Source organism: Diabrotica undecimpunctata, chromosome 6, assembly GCF_040954645.1.
Source record: "Diabrotica undecimpunctata isolate CICGRU chromosome 6, icDiaUnde3, whole genome shotgun sequence".
Taxonomy (NCBI): domain Eukaryota; kingdom Metazoa; phylum Arthropoda; class Insecta; order Coleoptera; family Chrysomelidae; genus Diabrotica; species Diabrotica undecimpunctata.
In genome coordinates this window covers 102,521,417-102,539,304 of record NC_092808.1, presented here as the reverse complement: position 1 = coordinate 102,539,304, position 17,888 = coordinate 102,521,417, and the positions used below count along the sequence as shown (strand labels likewise).

At 33.4% G+C, this 17,888-nt stretch overlaps 1 protein-coding gene across 1 annotated transcript in view; it reads left to right on the top strand.

Moving 5' to 3' along the window:
• Positions 1-2,967: 2,967 nt before the first annotated feature.
• The window catches only part of LOC140443658 (synaptic vesicle membrane protein VAT-1 homolog-like), a 139,330-nt gene continuing 124,409 nt past the window's right edge, over positions 2,968-17,888 (top strand). Inside the window, exon 1 of the mRNA XM_072535026.1 lies at positions 2,968-3,371. Coding sequence (XP_072391127.1) covers positions 3,109-3,371 — 263 coding nt within the window. The 5' untranslated portion in view covers positions 2,968-3,108. The remainder of the gene's footprint in view (positions 3,372-17,888) is intronic.

The window sequence follows — 17,888 nt, the reverse complement described above, 5'->3', positions numbered from 1 at the left end:
TAAGTGTTCGATATGTCTACCATTTTCATTAATTCATTTGTCAATATATTCCATAAAAATCATCTCATATTAAATAGCATCATTGGTTCTAAAGAAACTGTTGCAGTATTTATTTCTTCCCATATTTGGTTGCAAATGTTTATGGCATTCTTATAGACACGTTGTTTTAATACGCCCCATACACCAAAATCAAGCGGATTAAATTCTGGGCTACGTGGTGGCTATAATGTATAATGGACGAATCTATATCCAAATCTTATAGTATATTATGTCGCAAAGGTTAAATAATGTATTAAACTGTGATGTATCTCATTCATTGGTTACTTATATACACTCATATAAGCTTACGAGTAACTATAATTACATATCGAACAAATGGACTATTATGATAATGATGATAATATTATGAACTAACGAACTAATATTATGCTGAACTAAATTGCCTGTTTGTTTACTATATTTATAACAATATCGGTTATTAGGCCAACGATGATGTTTTTGTAAAAATGCTGAGTCTTTAAGGTAAGATTTGTAGCAAAAGTATTATGAAACAAGACACGTGTGTTATTTCATACCTGTGCTTTAGTTTCCATTTGTCATAATAAAAATGGGTAAACAACAATTTACGTAATGAATAATAAGTATTATTTTGGGTTTTTGTATAAATTAAATAATTATATCAATATCTCACCACATTGCCAAGGAATATGACTGCCACGTCCAATCCAACGTTCAGAAAAGGTATATTTAACTATGTTCTCAACGCCTTCTCTCTAGAATGTGGTGGTGTACCATCTTACATAAACCATATATTTTGGTTTTTCAGCATTTTACAATAGGGAAAAAGTAATACAACGCCAGTAGGTATAGAAATTTAAGAAGCGATAGAAAATGGAAATTGTATACATGATGACAGCCAGCGTCTGAATACGAACACGGCACCTAAAGAAGAAGATGAAGAATATTTTCTCCAATAAGACATTTAGCAGCCATAACAAAAATTTTGTAATGTTACATTATCATCTTTGAGTTGTTTTAATAAGAATAAACTATGAATTATGCTTATCTACAGGTACTGAGTGCTTTACCGCACAAATATCACAACTAAGAATTATGAGGCAGCTGACTTATAAAATGCGATTATCTCGAAAACGGTTAAATTTTGAGGTTACTAACAAGTATACCTTTTCTTTGTAAAAATAATGTATGTTTAATATTTTTTAACACAAATAGAGGTAACTTTAAGAGCAAATCTATGCCACACCTGTGGCATATGTGGCGCCATCTATCAGTAACATTAATTTATGTATAAAATTATAATTTATCCTACTTAAAAGCGTCCAATTATAAATTTTTGTCCAAAAATATTTACAAACTTAAAAGTTATAGCGAAAAATAGAATTTTAAATTTCCACTTTAACACCCTGTATCTTTCTTAATATCAATATTTTATTAAAGCAAGTTGGCTTAAATTGTAATATTTTAAAGGCGAGAATCTATGGTTTCTGTTTGTACAATTACTTTAGGACCACCCTGTATAATATAAACTATTTTCTTAGCGTTTTTGCTTAGTAATTTCGGCAAAACGTGCACTTTTACGTCACTTATAAAACTAGTCAATGTCATCAACCTTAAAATTGATTTTATCGCCGCATTGATGCCAACATATTCAAACTATTACCCAAGGAAGCAAAGACCGCCAGTACTACAGACTGTACTGTTTCAAATAGTCTTAGTACATAAATAACAAATTCTGGTGTCGCTTATTGGGGTACTGTTCTCAATGGGAGCCACTACCTTATACCTACGGAACACATGTTTTAACCATGTATTTTGAATTGGAAGATCGACAAACCTGTGCGATATTAAACAACCCCTTACCTGTGGGGAGATCTAATAAGTATTTTCTAAACTTCTGGACCTAATTACTGCTATAATTAAGCATATTGCATGTACTATTAGGTTATAACCGCTAAATATTGTAACTTTGTATTTATATTTCCCGAAAGATTGAATCCCCACGAAGAAATATGCCAAAGAGCAAAGCAACAGATGCCATACGAAAAATTACGACTCTGGAGCTGGGCTGGACACATTGCAAGGTTGTTGCATGCAAGATGGATAAAATGACATATCGAGTAGAAACCAAGAAAATATGAATTTCGAAGAAACGTTTTATCAGCAAGATGGCCCGATGATACAAAAAGTATCAGCGGAAATTGGATGCAAGTTGCTCAAGACCGGGAAACATGCAAAATACTACGAGCGACCTACATCCATTACTGGACAGATATGGGTTAATGATGAATAGGTATTACAAAACTGAAATGTCACAAATATCTTGTCTTGTTAACGGTATTTATGTAAAAGACCGTATATATTTGGCGACTACTTTTTTATGGTTTGAGTTAGGTTACAAGCATGTTATCAAGAATTTATTTCATTTTTACTGCCCTATATTTTACTAATTCTAGTTTGCTCCAGTTCCTAATTTCTATATTCCAAGATCTTCCCTTGTATTAATATGTCCACGCTATATCAATATTTATGCCTTTACCTATATATGCCTATATGTAATTCGAACTATGTTTTTCAGTACCTATACCTACATATTATTTTGCAAATTTTTATCGTGGCGTTCCTTAGTCTCTAATGCAATTTTTAATCCTTCAAGTTTCCTAAAATATTTCTATAAAAATATATCCTCGTACTTCTATTCTAATTTTTAATATTAATATAATTTTTATTTTCAATAAAATATTTATTATATAAATATTTATATTATATAAACTCTAACCTACTACAATGGTTTAAGGATACGACCCTGAACTTGCCAAACGCACTCCCACGAAAAACGAGTGTGGATGACTATGCGAGTTGCGACGCACATAAGGGTTGTTTTATTTTTATTGTCGAATTGCGCTTGCGCGTCTACAAGACGCGCCCTATAGATTAAAGCCCAGCCGAAGCCAGACAGAGAGCACCTGTTACATTTGCCATTTGCACACAAAGAGGAGACGACCGACTCACTATAGGCATAGCTCGACTCGGTGTAACTTAACATTTAAATTCGCATTATATTATATCGCGTGTGTGTACCAAGAAACGATGTCCGAACAAGAAGCCGTCGCCAACAACGCCGTAGAAGAACCAAAAACTGAAAAAGCCGAAAATGCGGTTGAAGAAACAAAAGAGGTGAAGGAGAATGGGACCGGGGAAGTAGAACCTGTTGCCGAGACTGAAAAAGAGGCCCCCAAGGAGATGCGAGCCGTGGTTTTAACTGGATTCGGTGGATTGAAGTCTGTGAAGATTCTTAAGAAACCCGAGCCTTCTGTGAATGAGGGAGAAGTTCTGATTCGAGTGAAAGCATGGTAAGTTTTTTTCTATTTCTTAAAAACGTTTGAACACCTTTTTTCAATATTGAAGGTCATTGATTTTCAAGTATCTCATTTATAAAGTAAGTTAATTATTTAAATTAATAGAAACAAAGTAATCAACATGCATTATCTACTTCTTAACTTATTTTCGTTGAATGGAATTTTTTTATAACTATGTAGATTATGGTTCTTATGTGTGTAAACAATAAAAAATAACAAGTAAGTATTAATTAACGGTATTGTAAAATTATTTTTATTTTTGGGTGTAATTAGTAAATTATTGATGAGTTATCACCCCCTTGAAAAGTTCGGCTAAACATGGGCGTAGATAAGACCACAAATTTTTTATTCGCATTCCAGTATTAAACGGCAAAATCATTTTTTGACATAAATATGCTTATCAGCATTGTTTTAATTTTACTAATTTTTATAGAGAAATCTATATGTAATGAGTATTTCTAGATTTTTTATTTGAAATTTATCATTAAATTGGGCGTAGTCTTGAATAACTAACCCTCCTTATATTATGGTATATCCACAGTATGATAATTTTTTACTTTCACTATAAAAACAGATTCTGATCATCTTGACTTTAACAAAATTTTTGTCGGTGAATACTTATTAATGATCATTTTTATCTTTTTTGTGATTTCTCATTCATTTGTGATATTAAATCCTTGGGTCTACCTGTTCCCTTATGAATGTCGTATTTTCATGTTTTTATCAATATATGTCTTTACTTTTCGCACACATGTCTTCTCATGCCACACCTAGTTTTATGCCGGCTTTCTGCTTCTTTCGACCTATTCACTTCGGTCTTTCGTGATCTCTATACCATGTTTCATCTTCGTTACGTTCTTTAAGTAATTCTTTTGCATATTTTTCTATATATCCGGCTTCATAGCCCAATCTTCATCCGATCTCAATTTTGCTGTCTACCCAGTCTTCACTTCCCAAATTTCTCTCTTAATTCCGCTTATCTATGTAATAGGTTTCTTTTTTCGTGGGATATCCAGTCCCTTACTATTTTAGGCACTTTCTTACATAACTTTATGTGTCCATACGATACTTACTTATTGATTTTTAAAATTTTCAGATATATTTCCTATTTTTCTTCAAAATATATGTATATAACTATCGGACCTGTTTACAAAGTTTTCTCGCATTTGCAAATCTTATATTTATTCGTAATTTAATATTAGTCATGTTAATATCGAGTCTCAATTTTCTTCTTTCTTCCTCTAGTTTTCTACTCGTAAATTTTAAGTCTTCTCTATCTTTGGTTATCACTACTTGATCGTGTGTATAGTGTCATCATCATCATCCAGCCTTCATTTATCACGTCCACTGCTGGACATAGGCCTCCCTTAAACTCCTCCATTTTTTACTTTTGTGCTCTTTGTTGCTAATTTTTGGTGATACACCTGATGTTGTCCGCCCAACGTGTAGGTGGTCTTCCTCTACTACGTGTGTCTGCTCTTGGCCTCCAATTTGTAATTTTGCTCGTCCATCGTGAGTCGTGCATTCTTGCTACATGGCCTGCCCAGTTCCGCTATGTGTTTATCCCTGCTCTTTCTTATTTCATGACCCAAATACGTGTATTTCTCCACCAATTCTACCACTTTGTCTTGAATAGTTAAATGGTTATTGGGGACCATATTTGTCCTTATGAGTTCATTCTGAGGCCCACTTTCGAACATGCAAAGTCCAATTCATTTAACATATCTGTGGCTTCTCCTGAATTATCTGTGATAAGGACAATGTCATCTGCGAAACGGAGATGGTTAAGCTTTTCGCCCTCTATTGTTACTCCTCTGTGGTCCCAATTGACCATCTCAAACGCATACTCTAATGCCGTTATGAATATTTTCGGTCCAAATGTATCTCCTTGCCTTATCCCACGTTTTATTTTTATTGGTCGGATTTTATCGTGTATATTAACAGTCATAGTGGCATTTTTGTAAATATTGTAAATAAGTTCACTATACCTATGGTCCATCCTGCTGTGATTCATTTCTTCTATAGGGCTGTCTATAGTGTCAGCCTTATAGTACTTTATGTACCTAAAATGTTATTATCTCCCATCTGGAAACCCCCTCTACTGCATTTTTGTTTCTAATTTTTATTGATTTTTCTGTAATATTGAAAAACATTTTCTACTCATATATTCCAAGTATTTTCTATCTTTGGTTATCACTACTTGATCGTGTGTATAGTGACCTAAAATGTTATGATGGTACCCATGACTGAAATGTATTTCAGAAAGGATATAGTGGTAAAATCTGCACTAAGCTGGATTGTTATTTGAGGTTGGGTACTTGAAAGTACATATTTAGAAACCCCTTTGTCAAACTTTTAGCTCCCTATGTGGCCCCTGGGATCCCTGATCACAAAAAATGTGTTTTTTCAAAAAAAAATTTCCTTTGCTTTAAAAAAATCTGAAAAAATTTTTGGATCCAAATTGAGCTCAAGTAAAGTATTTGAATTTAAAAAAAAATTAGGTTGTGTATGTAATTTTTGTCAAACTTCTAAATTATTATTTTTCGTACATAACCTAAATTTTCTTTGATACATTCAAATATTTTACTTCAGCTCAATTTTTATCAAAAAAATCACAGGGTTTTTGGACATTAAAATGTATGTTCATGAATTTTTTCAGAATTTGTAAAGCAAAGGATCGCTCAGAAATTTTTTTTTTTCGAAAAAACACATTTTTTGCGATAGCGGAACCAGGGGCTACATAGGAAGCTAAAAATTTGGCTAAAGAGGTTTCTAAATATGTACTTTCAAGTACTCAACCGCAAATAAAAATCCAACCAAGTGCAGATTTTATCTTCTTATCCCGCTATAATAGCCTTTCTCTAAATATACAGAATTATCTATTTATTTGTTTCGTTTCTCATATCTTAAAAAAATAGATCCTATTGAATCCGTAAAATAGTTTCGAAACACAATTCAGATAACTGCCTTAATCTGAGCCTTCTATAAATTGCAAGGCATAGCCAGACGTTGATAAAGATGTTAATAGATGTTAATAGATCCTATTGCTTTATTTGTTCACTGTTCTGATATAGTTCGAGTCCTAAATATTTTCCCTTTCAATGTTATTGATTTTTTTAATGTGTAATGCCCAGTTTGAAAATATTTTCTATATGCATTCTATAATGTCAAAAGGTTAATGCTCATTTAGATAAAGATTTTAATAGTTAATTAAAAATATTGTTATCACTTTAAATTAAACAATACCAAATAATAAATATATTGATTTAAGTTTCTTTAATTTTTATAATGCTCAAAATGCAAAGAAATTTTAGTTTCTAAGGGATCATATAAATTTGCTTTTGATTCATATAAATATTTATAGTAGTAGTATATAGTAGTAATATGGTTCAAACATCTTTTCTGGCGAAAACACAGATATTTTCTTGAACTATTTTCTTAAGCACTTTTTATATTAACTACTAAGTATCTATATTGAATGAGAATAATTTTTTTTGACGTGACAACGTCTTAAATTAGGTTGTGGCTCGGAGTCATTCATGAAAAAGTGTAACGCCCGCTCACGTCTGTTACGATGAGTCACCGAACGAGAGAGAGGCCCGCCGGACCGGCGAATGCCTTGCGTCTCTCTCCCACTCAAACATGATCGGTCCGCTGCGCGCGCAGCACTAGAGAATTAGGCGCGTTGAATCGGTGCGTGCTTGTGTCTCTGTCTTTCTCGAGCGTTCTTGGCGTTCAAGACGCATTACAGCAGAAACACTTCCTTTCATTTCATATTTCTCCTATCATCGTCCTATCCTCAACAAAATCACTCAAATAGAAATTAGTTAAGTTTAAGTTTACATGTACAATGTTTTAGTAAACAAAATATATTTCTATAGTTAAAATTTGTGCAATTCTTATTTTCATTCAATTACTTGTTCCTATTGTGCAATTTAATAATATTCATATCAATAAATATTCTACCGAGAAAAAGACGTTGTCACGTAAAATCTTCGCCCGTAAAACCGACTTTACAGGCAACCGATTTTTTTTTTATTTATCACCTAACGATTTCTGCAAAAATCCGAATGCCACCTCTCACATACACCTCAAAACAGATCCGCTCTGATCTACATAGTTATTGTGGTAATGTAATATTTTTCTGCTAAAATTTATTTTTGGTTCCCGCTTTTTATTATTTATAGATTCTTCTGTTGTCGCTCAGATGCGCTACATCAACAAAATGTCAGTATCAGGCTGCATATTTGAGGTTTTTAGTCGGCATATCTCAAGAATTATTCTTGAATATATCAGTTCTTTTAAAGAATTTTCAATTCTGTTTACTCGAGCCCAAAATTAATAGAATATTTGCCCCTTTCGCCTACATATTTTCTCCTCGAGCTTATATGACAGCTTCCTTTTATCAGACAGCAATCTCATCCTGCACTTTATGCTTCCATTCATGTAAGGGCGTCTCTTCCAACTGTACCACTGTGTAAAATTTGCAGTAGTTCAGACTATTCCTTCAGTTACATGCTTTATGAGCTTTAGATCTTTGCTTCTAGATAAATGTGCGGTAGGATTTGACTTTAAAGAAAATTTTCTCCTAATATCAACTGTTTTAATACCTTCTGTGCCACTCGAAAGACTGTCTCGTCGAAAGTTAACAGGATCTGTACGAGCTTGCGACAAAATTTCCTCCTATATCAGTATATATCCACCACCAAGATGTACTCTAGGGCAATACAGTTCTGGTTATATCGCTTTCGAGGACCTAATCACATGTTCAGATCAGATGAATATCTCGTGAAACGGAATCCATCCGAAAGCAAACTTATCGTCGTTCATTCGCATTCAACTTCACATCAATTCTCTCTAAGATAATCTGCAGTCAGAAGAGTACCAATGCCAGTTGCATGGGACGTACAATGTTTTTTTTAATGTTAGTCCATTATCGCAGGAAACCACTGTGCTCTGAGCATTTGCCACTCTTCTAGCCAGTAAGTGTCTGTTTTCTTAGAACTTTATGTCAAAGAAACCTATCTCAGAGTTACGTGATTGTCACCTTTTCTGTCCAGCTAATATCGAGTAGGAATTAGTTTCTATAAATCTTCAGAGATGTATCAGACACGTATCGAGTTATACCTAGCCTGTTGTCGATATATCGAATTATATGTCCTTTATTATGAAGAACAACTTCGATCTGCTTCTTCGACTACCATTAGTTTCCTTCTCTATTGAATCACTTTTACTGAAATAACTTTCCACAGAAAACCTTTTAATCATCAATCAAACATCAAATGACGAAGAATTTGTACAACGGAAATCAAGGTACCCACAAACAAATTGGTAGAAAAATCCTAATCCCAATACATTTCTTTTATATGTCTCTCTCTCTCTTGTCGTTTCCTCATTGCTGAGGATCGTGATTTCCTACAATGCGGGCTGTCAATTCTCTCCATCTCTTGCGATTTTGGGCTGCTCTCATGGACTCGGAAAACGTCTCTCCAGTGGCTTTCTGTACTTGATCTGACCATCGGATAGGTGAGCGTCCTCTGCCTCTACGTCCTTCTACGTTTCCGCATACAATTAATATTATATGTCTACATATGCATAAATATTGTAAATAAGTGTTTAGAGCATTTCAGGGAATTAGTAAAGAAAGAATGGAAAATATAATTTCGCGGTCGAGTGTATGTATGTATTTTCCTAAATATTTGTGGACAAGGTCTCCTTAAGCACATGGGGATTTTTGACCCTAAGTTTCTAAGCTGGTGTGACGGGTTGGAAAATTGTTGGGAATTATATTTCTGAAATTATCTGAGATAGCATATAACTGCAGTAGTCCCGCTCATTTTCTCTCGCCAGAACCTGGTTCGCTATCTATCATGATTTTCAGAGTGTCCCTTAAACCCGGATATATAGCTAGTCTTAGCCATAAATATTGATACAAGGTATTTATCTAAAAAAATTAAACTAATTAGTTGATTTGAAAAATTATTGCACAATTTATTACTAATATAATGAACTACAAACTACAAAAAAAAATATTCAAAATAACCACTATTTGTGAAGTCTGTTAGACCATTCATCGATCTCTGTACGGAAGACATCCATAGGCTCGTTGCCCACAACTTCTACCAGAGCCTGTTTCAATGACTCTTGATTATGGTGACGTCTTGTACAGACTATGTTCTCTAAAAGTAACCACAATTAGTAGTCGAGTAGATTAAGGTCTGGGCTGGCTGACAGTCAATGTTCAATACTAATAAATTCGGGTATATGATTTTCAAGCCACTGTAGAGTTTTTTTCGCCTTATGCACGCACAGATGCAGAGTCTTGTTGGGATATCCATGATTTATTTTTTTTAACGTGTGTGGTTTAAAATCTCCACTATTTTTGTTAAAATGTCCCGCTGATAATTTATCGCCGCTGTTTTAACGCCCTTTTCACAAATATGTAAAGAAATGACACCGTCATAGGACAGTCGCCACCAAACCATCACATAGGCAGGAAAATGTCCTCGTTTGATCTTTGGCACTCGCGAACTTCACTGAATGACCGTGCATAAACTGTATCGTTTTGCTTATTGAAAGTTTTCTCCAAACTCATTTTTTTTTATCTGTAAAGAGAATTTCTTTGCAACGCGCTTTACCGTACAACGATAAGGCGTTGTTTTATTTACCGATTGAAATCCCCAAGTCTTAAGTCTTTATTGACAATGTAACTCATAGTTTTCGGCGCAATATTCATTTCCCGAGCAATAATTTTTCGTTTTCGAGCAGGATTTTTAATTTTTGTCTTAAAAGCGTTAATAATCTGTGGCGCACAAGCCACTCAAGGCTGGCCGGATCTTTTACGGTCACTTACTTACTCCCCCCATATCCATCAGTACAATATATAAAAACGCGTAATATTTAACCATTTTAGTAATTAAAAAACACGAGCGCTTTCTATTCTACAGTTGAACCACACTGAGCAGCAATGACAGTAATACACTCATTCGGGGTAACTTTGATCCACTTTTTAAATATTTTCTTGATTAATTTTTACACTGACCTCCTTAGTTGTCCTTTTATATTATATTATGACTGTGTATAGTTCGATAATATCTTACAAGCTTAAAAATTTGCAACAGTAGCAAGTATAATCAAGAAAAAAATTTTTTTGGCATGGTTCAAAGTTAGACCCGCTATGGGTCCTTGCTATGGTCCTTAAACTACCAGGACAACTTTGCAAGAGTGTATTAGGTTATTTCGGATGCACAACAATTACACAACACAAAATGTTTATCCCAGGCCTGGTTACCATTCTGTTTTATATGACTGTTCATGGGTTTATTCAACAATATGTACTCTAAAACTAATTTAAAAATACTTATTAGGAAACTAAAGTCCTACAAAACAATACTAAATAAAGATTCTTCGTTAGTTTACCAACAGAAATATTAAATTTTTCACTCGATAGGTGAATCAGTTTCTTTAAACAAGTGGCACAAATAAACATATTGGAATTTGATTTGTGAAGTTTGTTATTTTCAATGCACCTCAAATGAAATATTCTTATGCACTTCTTACATATTATACCCAATGAAGGCATAGAAACATTGAAAGTACAAAAATACCACAATCCAGAAGATATTTCTTGATTTTTAAATTTAATAGCTTTGCCAGGTCCTTCTTGCTTTGAATTTCACCCAAGGAAAATGATTGAGGGGAATGCGAAGTCCTTTTTTGCTGATTTTCCAGTTTGTTCTGTTCTGTCTTGCGTTCCTTGTTTACTTCACTGCGATTTTTAACTTTATTTTCCTTCATTCTACTTACTATGTATTCATCTTCATTACTGACGATTTGATCCTGTTCTGTCCTTTCTGCCAGTACAATATCTACTGGTATATTGTCAATTTCGAAATTGTAGCCAATTAAGTCCTCGACTATAATTTCAGTCATATTGGTTTCTTCCAAAATTTGCTGACCGTGCAGATCTCCATAATCCAGCATCTGTTCTTGATTTACCTCGTCAACTTCTTCATTTTCTTACACATTGTCCTCAACTGCAGATATGTATTCTGCTTCTTAAACAGTTCTGTTGGTCGTAATAGATCCTTGCGATCTATGACCCCCTCGTATTTTTGGTCCACCTCGTGTTTTTGGTCCACCTCGTGGTTTTGGTACATATCGTGTTTTTAGTCCACCTCGTGATTTTATTACATCTTGTGGGTTCGGTCCACCTCTTGGTGTAGATTTTCTAGTATTGCTAGTAGTTGAACTCCTGTTTTGATAATACTGGTTTACTTCTTCGACTGAAACACTTTTGCCAGCAGGTCGAGCATACAACGGAAGTTTTAGCAATGCCTTGTTTCTGTCAGAGGGATAAGTTCCTGAAGCCTCAAACCCCTTTTTGAGATTACAGCTGCAGTGTCCTTTCTGAGGTCTAGGGGTTGCTTTGAGAAGTGGGCAAAATACTGATTTTGGCAGGATTATATATATATATATATATATATATATATATATATATATATATATAATAATGTCAGTGGGATAAATTCCTGAAACCTCAAACCCCTTTTTGAGATTACAGCTGCAGTGTCCTTTCCGAGGGCTAGGGTTGCTTTGAGAAGTGGGCAAAATACTGATTTTGGCAGGATTTTATGTATATATATATATATATATATATATATATATATATATATATATACACACAGAGAGAGAGTAAATATATAATTATTTTCACTAATATAAATAATGGTACTGTATTTAGGTCTTTGGGCAATTATTTTAAACATTTTAGATATTTTGTAAGTACATGATACTTCCGAATTATTACCATGAATTTATAAACTACCATAAATTGCTTATTTGTTAAACATACGTTTCAATTACTTATCTATATGGAACAATTTGTGAACAATTTCATTATCATAGATTTACATAAATTTCTCATTGGTAGGTATCCATGTTTCCATTTTAAGCGAACCAACTGATAACATTATCGTATAGGTAGTTATAAAAAGTTACTAAAAGCGATATACGCTTCTTTCATCTAGTTTAATAAAACCTTGATTTTGTGTTGTTTTGCCACATTTTTGTTTGAGAAGATTAGACTCGTTAATTGCCGGATACGTCTTTTTAAACGTACAGGAAACATAATTTTTATTGCTTTAATGTTTAGTGGTGAGACGTAACAAAACTTTTCTTATGGTATATGAGTTTGTAAGCAATATCTAAAGGATTCGAATCGTTAATTGGAGTAAATTTTGAAAACTAATCAGTGGAGTACCTTAACACTTTTCATCAAAACAATTCGGCGAAAGTTGGAATCCGTATCTTTAGACACTATATCAAGTCTTTAGGAGTGTTGTTACTTCTTTAATTTCGGGATTTTTGGATAATGATAAATGACAAATTTCGTTAAGTTTGACATTTGTGCTGTTAATGAAAAGTCATAAAATTTATTTATATACCAAGGGTATTAAATAGATGTTTATGCCCAGAGGGCGACGATGTTACTTTTATGTCATACTAGTTGGTTATTGCATCTACAAATAAATATGTTCTAAAAAATCCGAAAATTCGGTTTCATTTTGACAATATATTTACTAGTAGACATTCTATCGTCCGTGTTATGCTGCTACGCTACGGAAATGCTGTCAAACGTTATAATATAAACGTTATAATAAATTATCTTTTTATTTGTATCTTTACGGAGTAGGTAAACTCTATGCCCGCGCGGGCATAAACTACACTATTACGTAGTTGGTAACTATAATAAGCAATAAAAACAATAATAAACTAGTATGACATAAAACATAATAAAATTGTGCCATTCAATTCCAGTATCATTTTACAGTTATCAATAATAAAAAGACATCGATTTAATTTAAATTAAAATTTGTTTTCACGTCACAGTACATACATACTTATTTTAATATTGTTACAGTAAAAACAAATCTATTTGTATTTATACAATTTAAAATATTTAGTAAACAATTTTTATTGGTCAATATCAAGCCGGTATCAGTTAATTGACCCCAGAAAAGCGTAAATATGGTATAAAAAAATACGTAAATCGCTTCTAAGTGTCGCAACAATACAACATAAAAATATTTTTAATCTACAGAGCATAAATAATTGAACAATCTTTTAATCGACCTCGATTTCCGGCCGGTTAACTCGTCGGCCAGCATGGCATCTATCATCGAGACATCCAATCTAATGACTCACTGTTGCGGACAAAAATTCTGGAAACTAATGTACTGATTAAATTACTTCGTGCGAATCTTGTTTGTAATCTGTATCAATTCCCGTTATCCTATCAATTTTAAATTACTCACCTTGTAGACAAACATTGCATCAGATATTTTATGGGTTTATAATAAATTTAATAAAATACTGAATATATCCTATTGCACAGTAGTTTAATAAGTACTTTAAATTTTATGACAAGTCACCTAGTTTCTTCATATATTGTTTCTGAAATGCTTGTATTTTTGTTATTTTAAAATTTGTATTACTTATTGATCTACCATACGCTTCGTCTATTCTTTTTTCAGTCCATAGTAGACTTAAGCCATGTGTTTCCTTTAAGAGCCTGTCTTCATTGCTCTAATACTAATAGCTGCTTGAAGTTTTTTCATATCATTGCCATTTGGTCCATATTATCTAATCCAACATTAATGAAAATATGATAATATATTTGTACTTTCACATATAATTTATCAGTATCCTACACAAGAATTATTACTATTTTAGTTGGGAATAAGTCACAATTAAGTTTAAAATAAGTTTATTTTTGATGTTTCGATTTCCACTTCGGAAATCGGTCTTAAAATACAAAACATTACTTGGTGAAAAATTCTTCTAATTTAATTTTATTTGACTTATTCATATTGACAATTCAGACATATATAAAAAAGTAGACGTCTTTAAAATGTTATTGCCAATATTGTTGAATTGCGTTCCTGGAACGACTTTATTGTAAGATAGTTCATTTGATTACATGAAATCAACTTTACTTGATAATACCCGTCAGAAAAATCATAGCATGTGATTGGTCTATAAAAAGACAACCACATGCAATGATGACAGTAAAATTTTTAGATTGCAGATATATTGAAAATTGATATACGCTCACCAGTATTCGCTGCGAGGTAACCGTGTCCCTTAGAGAACGCTATTAAATGTTGTATATCTTGGTCAAAAATTAACATAGAAACATTTACCAAAGCTTAAAATGTTCGTTTTTAGTTGTTCCATAACTTCCATTAGCCATATAAACAATTGCCTTTAAAATAAGGGGTTTGGAAAGTTAATCGCACGTATGAAAGCACGTATGAGTTATAATTGGAAAAGCCTCAACGAACGTCTATTTTGCAATTGTTTTGTTATAACTCCGGTTCTAATTCTTATAAGGAAAAATACTTATACATACTTTATAGACTTTCAGAAAGTCTGTGATATAGTACCTATCACATAAGCAGCATTGACATGGGTAGTGCGTCACGAACGTGGGCAACTCTTTTGTAAGATACATTCCGTGTAAACTATTAGATTTGTGAAATACGAAGAGTAAATTAAATAGTAAATTTTACGATCGTGAGAAGATCAAACTTGTTTAATGGTTTCTCTACATACACTTAAGGATTATCTTTACTCAAATATGGCAGTTTTGTTTGTTAACGTAGCTATTCAACCAAAAGAAAATCGGGATCAACGGCAATCTCGTTTTTGAACCATTCACCGATCGTGTAGCTTAAAATCTTACACGAGTTGGATTTTGTAAGCACGCAAACCAAGATCTTTCCTCAAAATCTTCCATAAAGTAGACGGACACATATTATTCAACTGCTGTGCACGATTGCTAATAAACTGATTCGGTTCTTCCTCTAGGCTACGCTCTACAGCAACAACAACTTCTTCTGGACGCACTGTACGACGTCTCTATGGATGCGTATTATTATTTAGAGTAAACGTGGTGCAACAACGTTTCATGGTTAATCGAATTTCTTGGTCCGATGGACGATTATGTTGACCATAAAATGGACCTATTACGCGAGCGATACGTATTTCGAGCAAAACCATGATTTTCAAAATAAATTTGCAAAATTTGTCATTATATTCATGCTGAAGTGTCAAAAGAAACTAAACATAAATCACTTGACAGCTGTCAAAATTGCCGCCAGTTAAAAAGTTTTGCTAAATTACCTTTCTATACCTCTAAAAAAACACCCAGCAGTATTTACCAACTGTCATATGCTAGTGATAACTTACATCCTTGTTGATGTGATATTTATTTGTCCATTTAAAAAAAGTTATTAGCGTAACCTGATAACTTCTATTTACTACTTTCCCTTTTCTACCTGCTTTTTGGTACCAAACCTCCTACTGGTCGGCTGTAGTACTTGAGGATAAATCAGCGCTGCCAAAACAATTTTTTATAAATCGTGAAAAAACGCAAATTGAATGCTTTGTGATGATAATTTATTGGAAAAATTTATCAAAATCAGAAATATCCTTTATGACATGTACAAAGCAAAAGAACATGTTACAAGAAAGACACTTATTCAAAAAATAAAGGACAGAGAACTTTGTGATATGGGTTTGACCAGTTTATCAAAAGTATTAAAAGCTATGAGTTTTAGATACAAAAAAACCAATAATCGTAAAGTGTTGTGGGAGCTGTCCAATGTTGTTGGAAAAAGGTGGAAATTTATAAGAAACTATTTAAAAAACAAGAATTCCGAATTTGCCAGACAATTTGTGTTTTTTGACGAAACATGGATTTTTTCGAAAGAAAATAATACCAAAATCATCCTGGCAAGATGATTCTACCAAATGCTATTCAAGTACTAGTGCGAGTAATGGCAAAAGATATATTATATTGCATGCAGGGAATACGGAAGGTACCCAATGCTAGTCTTATATTTTCTTCGACAAAAAAAACTGATGATTACCACGGAAATATGGACGCCGATATTTTTGAACATTGGTTTGAGGAAAAATTATTAAAAAATCTGGAAAATCCGTCATTAATAGTCTTAGACAATGCTTCGTATCACATCAGAGAGGAGGAAAAGTTTCCCACAAGAAGCTGGAAAAAAGAAGACTTAAGAAAGTGGCTGTCGAAGAAAAATATAGAACACGAACATCTAGTTTTAAAATCTGAATTATTAAATAAGTGCAAAGAATACATTACTGAGAAAAAATTTGTCGTTGACCACATGGCACTAAAATATGGTCATGAGGTCCTAAGACTACCACCATATCACTGCCAGTACAATCCAATTGAATTGGTGTGGGGCATCACTAAAAACTACTATGATAAACATGCATGTAAGACCACCGACGAAGCCAGCGTTTTACAACTCTGGCAAGATGCACTAAAACAAGTCAATGAGGAACAGTGGCGGAAATGTATTGAGCATACTGAAAAAAAAAATTTTAGAGTCATATGAAATAGAACAAGTTATTGATGAAGTAAGACCTTTAATTATTCGTAATGATGAAGATTCAGATGAATCGGATAGCGAGTCAGATAGTGATGATACCTGTCAATAGATTAAGACGTAGATAGAAAAATTAACACAAAAGGGTACCAACCACCAAAAAAAAACAAAAAAAAAAATAAAACAAAAACCGCATGCAGGAGAGAGCCGGAGGCGCGTTGCACGACGCTCTTGAATGCAAGCACCAAAAAAATTAGATTAGCAAGTAAGGTAGATTAAGGACATGACTGGACGAATGACTGGGTATTAGACAACGGATGAAAGGATTCGATGCTTGCTCGCTCTCGACTGCACTTGGTGCAGAAAAGGGAAACCAAGTATCGGCACACAACCATCATTAGATCGCCGAACAATTGCTTTGACCGGTAGTGATAAAGCCAAATGGGCTAACCTACCACTTAAATGTAAATACACGGGAATCTCCCATTGGCTGACGGGGGATACCGCGAAATAGTCGAGACCTGGCTCCAAAGACCAGGGGGCGGAGGAAAGCCGGGGCTGGTTGTACCGCAGGAGGACAACCTACCTCGGTGAGTTTGGGAAGGTGTGTGTGGGAAGTAGGAATAAGTCTTTGTTTTATATAAACATATATTTTGATAGATATATTTATAAAATATAAAAATAAAAATATAATACAAAATTTTGAACACCCAGTATTAACATTGGCAAATTTTTTTATGCTTAAATAAAAATAGAGTTTAGTACACGCTGAAAAAGAATTTCTGTTTTTTCAGCATAAATATTAACCACAATATTAATTTTTGAAGTTGCATGTGTAATATGAAAAATTTTTCAAAAACTTTAAATATCTCAAAAACGGCTATTTTTTCGAGAATGGTATCCCAATAAAAATCGATCCAGAATTTTACGTAGATTCTAAAAAAAATAACAAAAAGCACAGTTTCTATTTAAAATAACAAAATTAAAGGCGACTTCCGGTACAACCGTCAAATTAAGGAAACCGTACATTTTTAATTTGAGAACCGCAGACTACCTGAGGCAAATCTGAACAGACACTTTTATT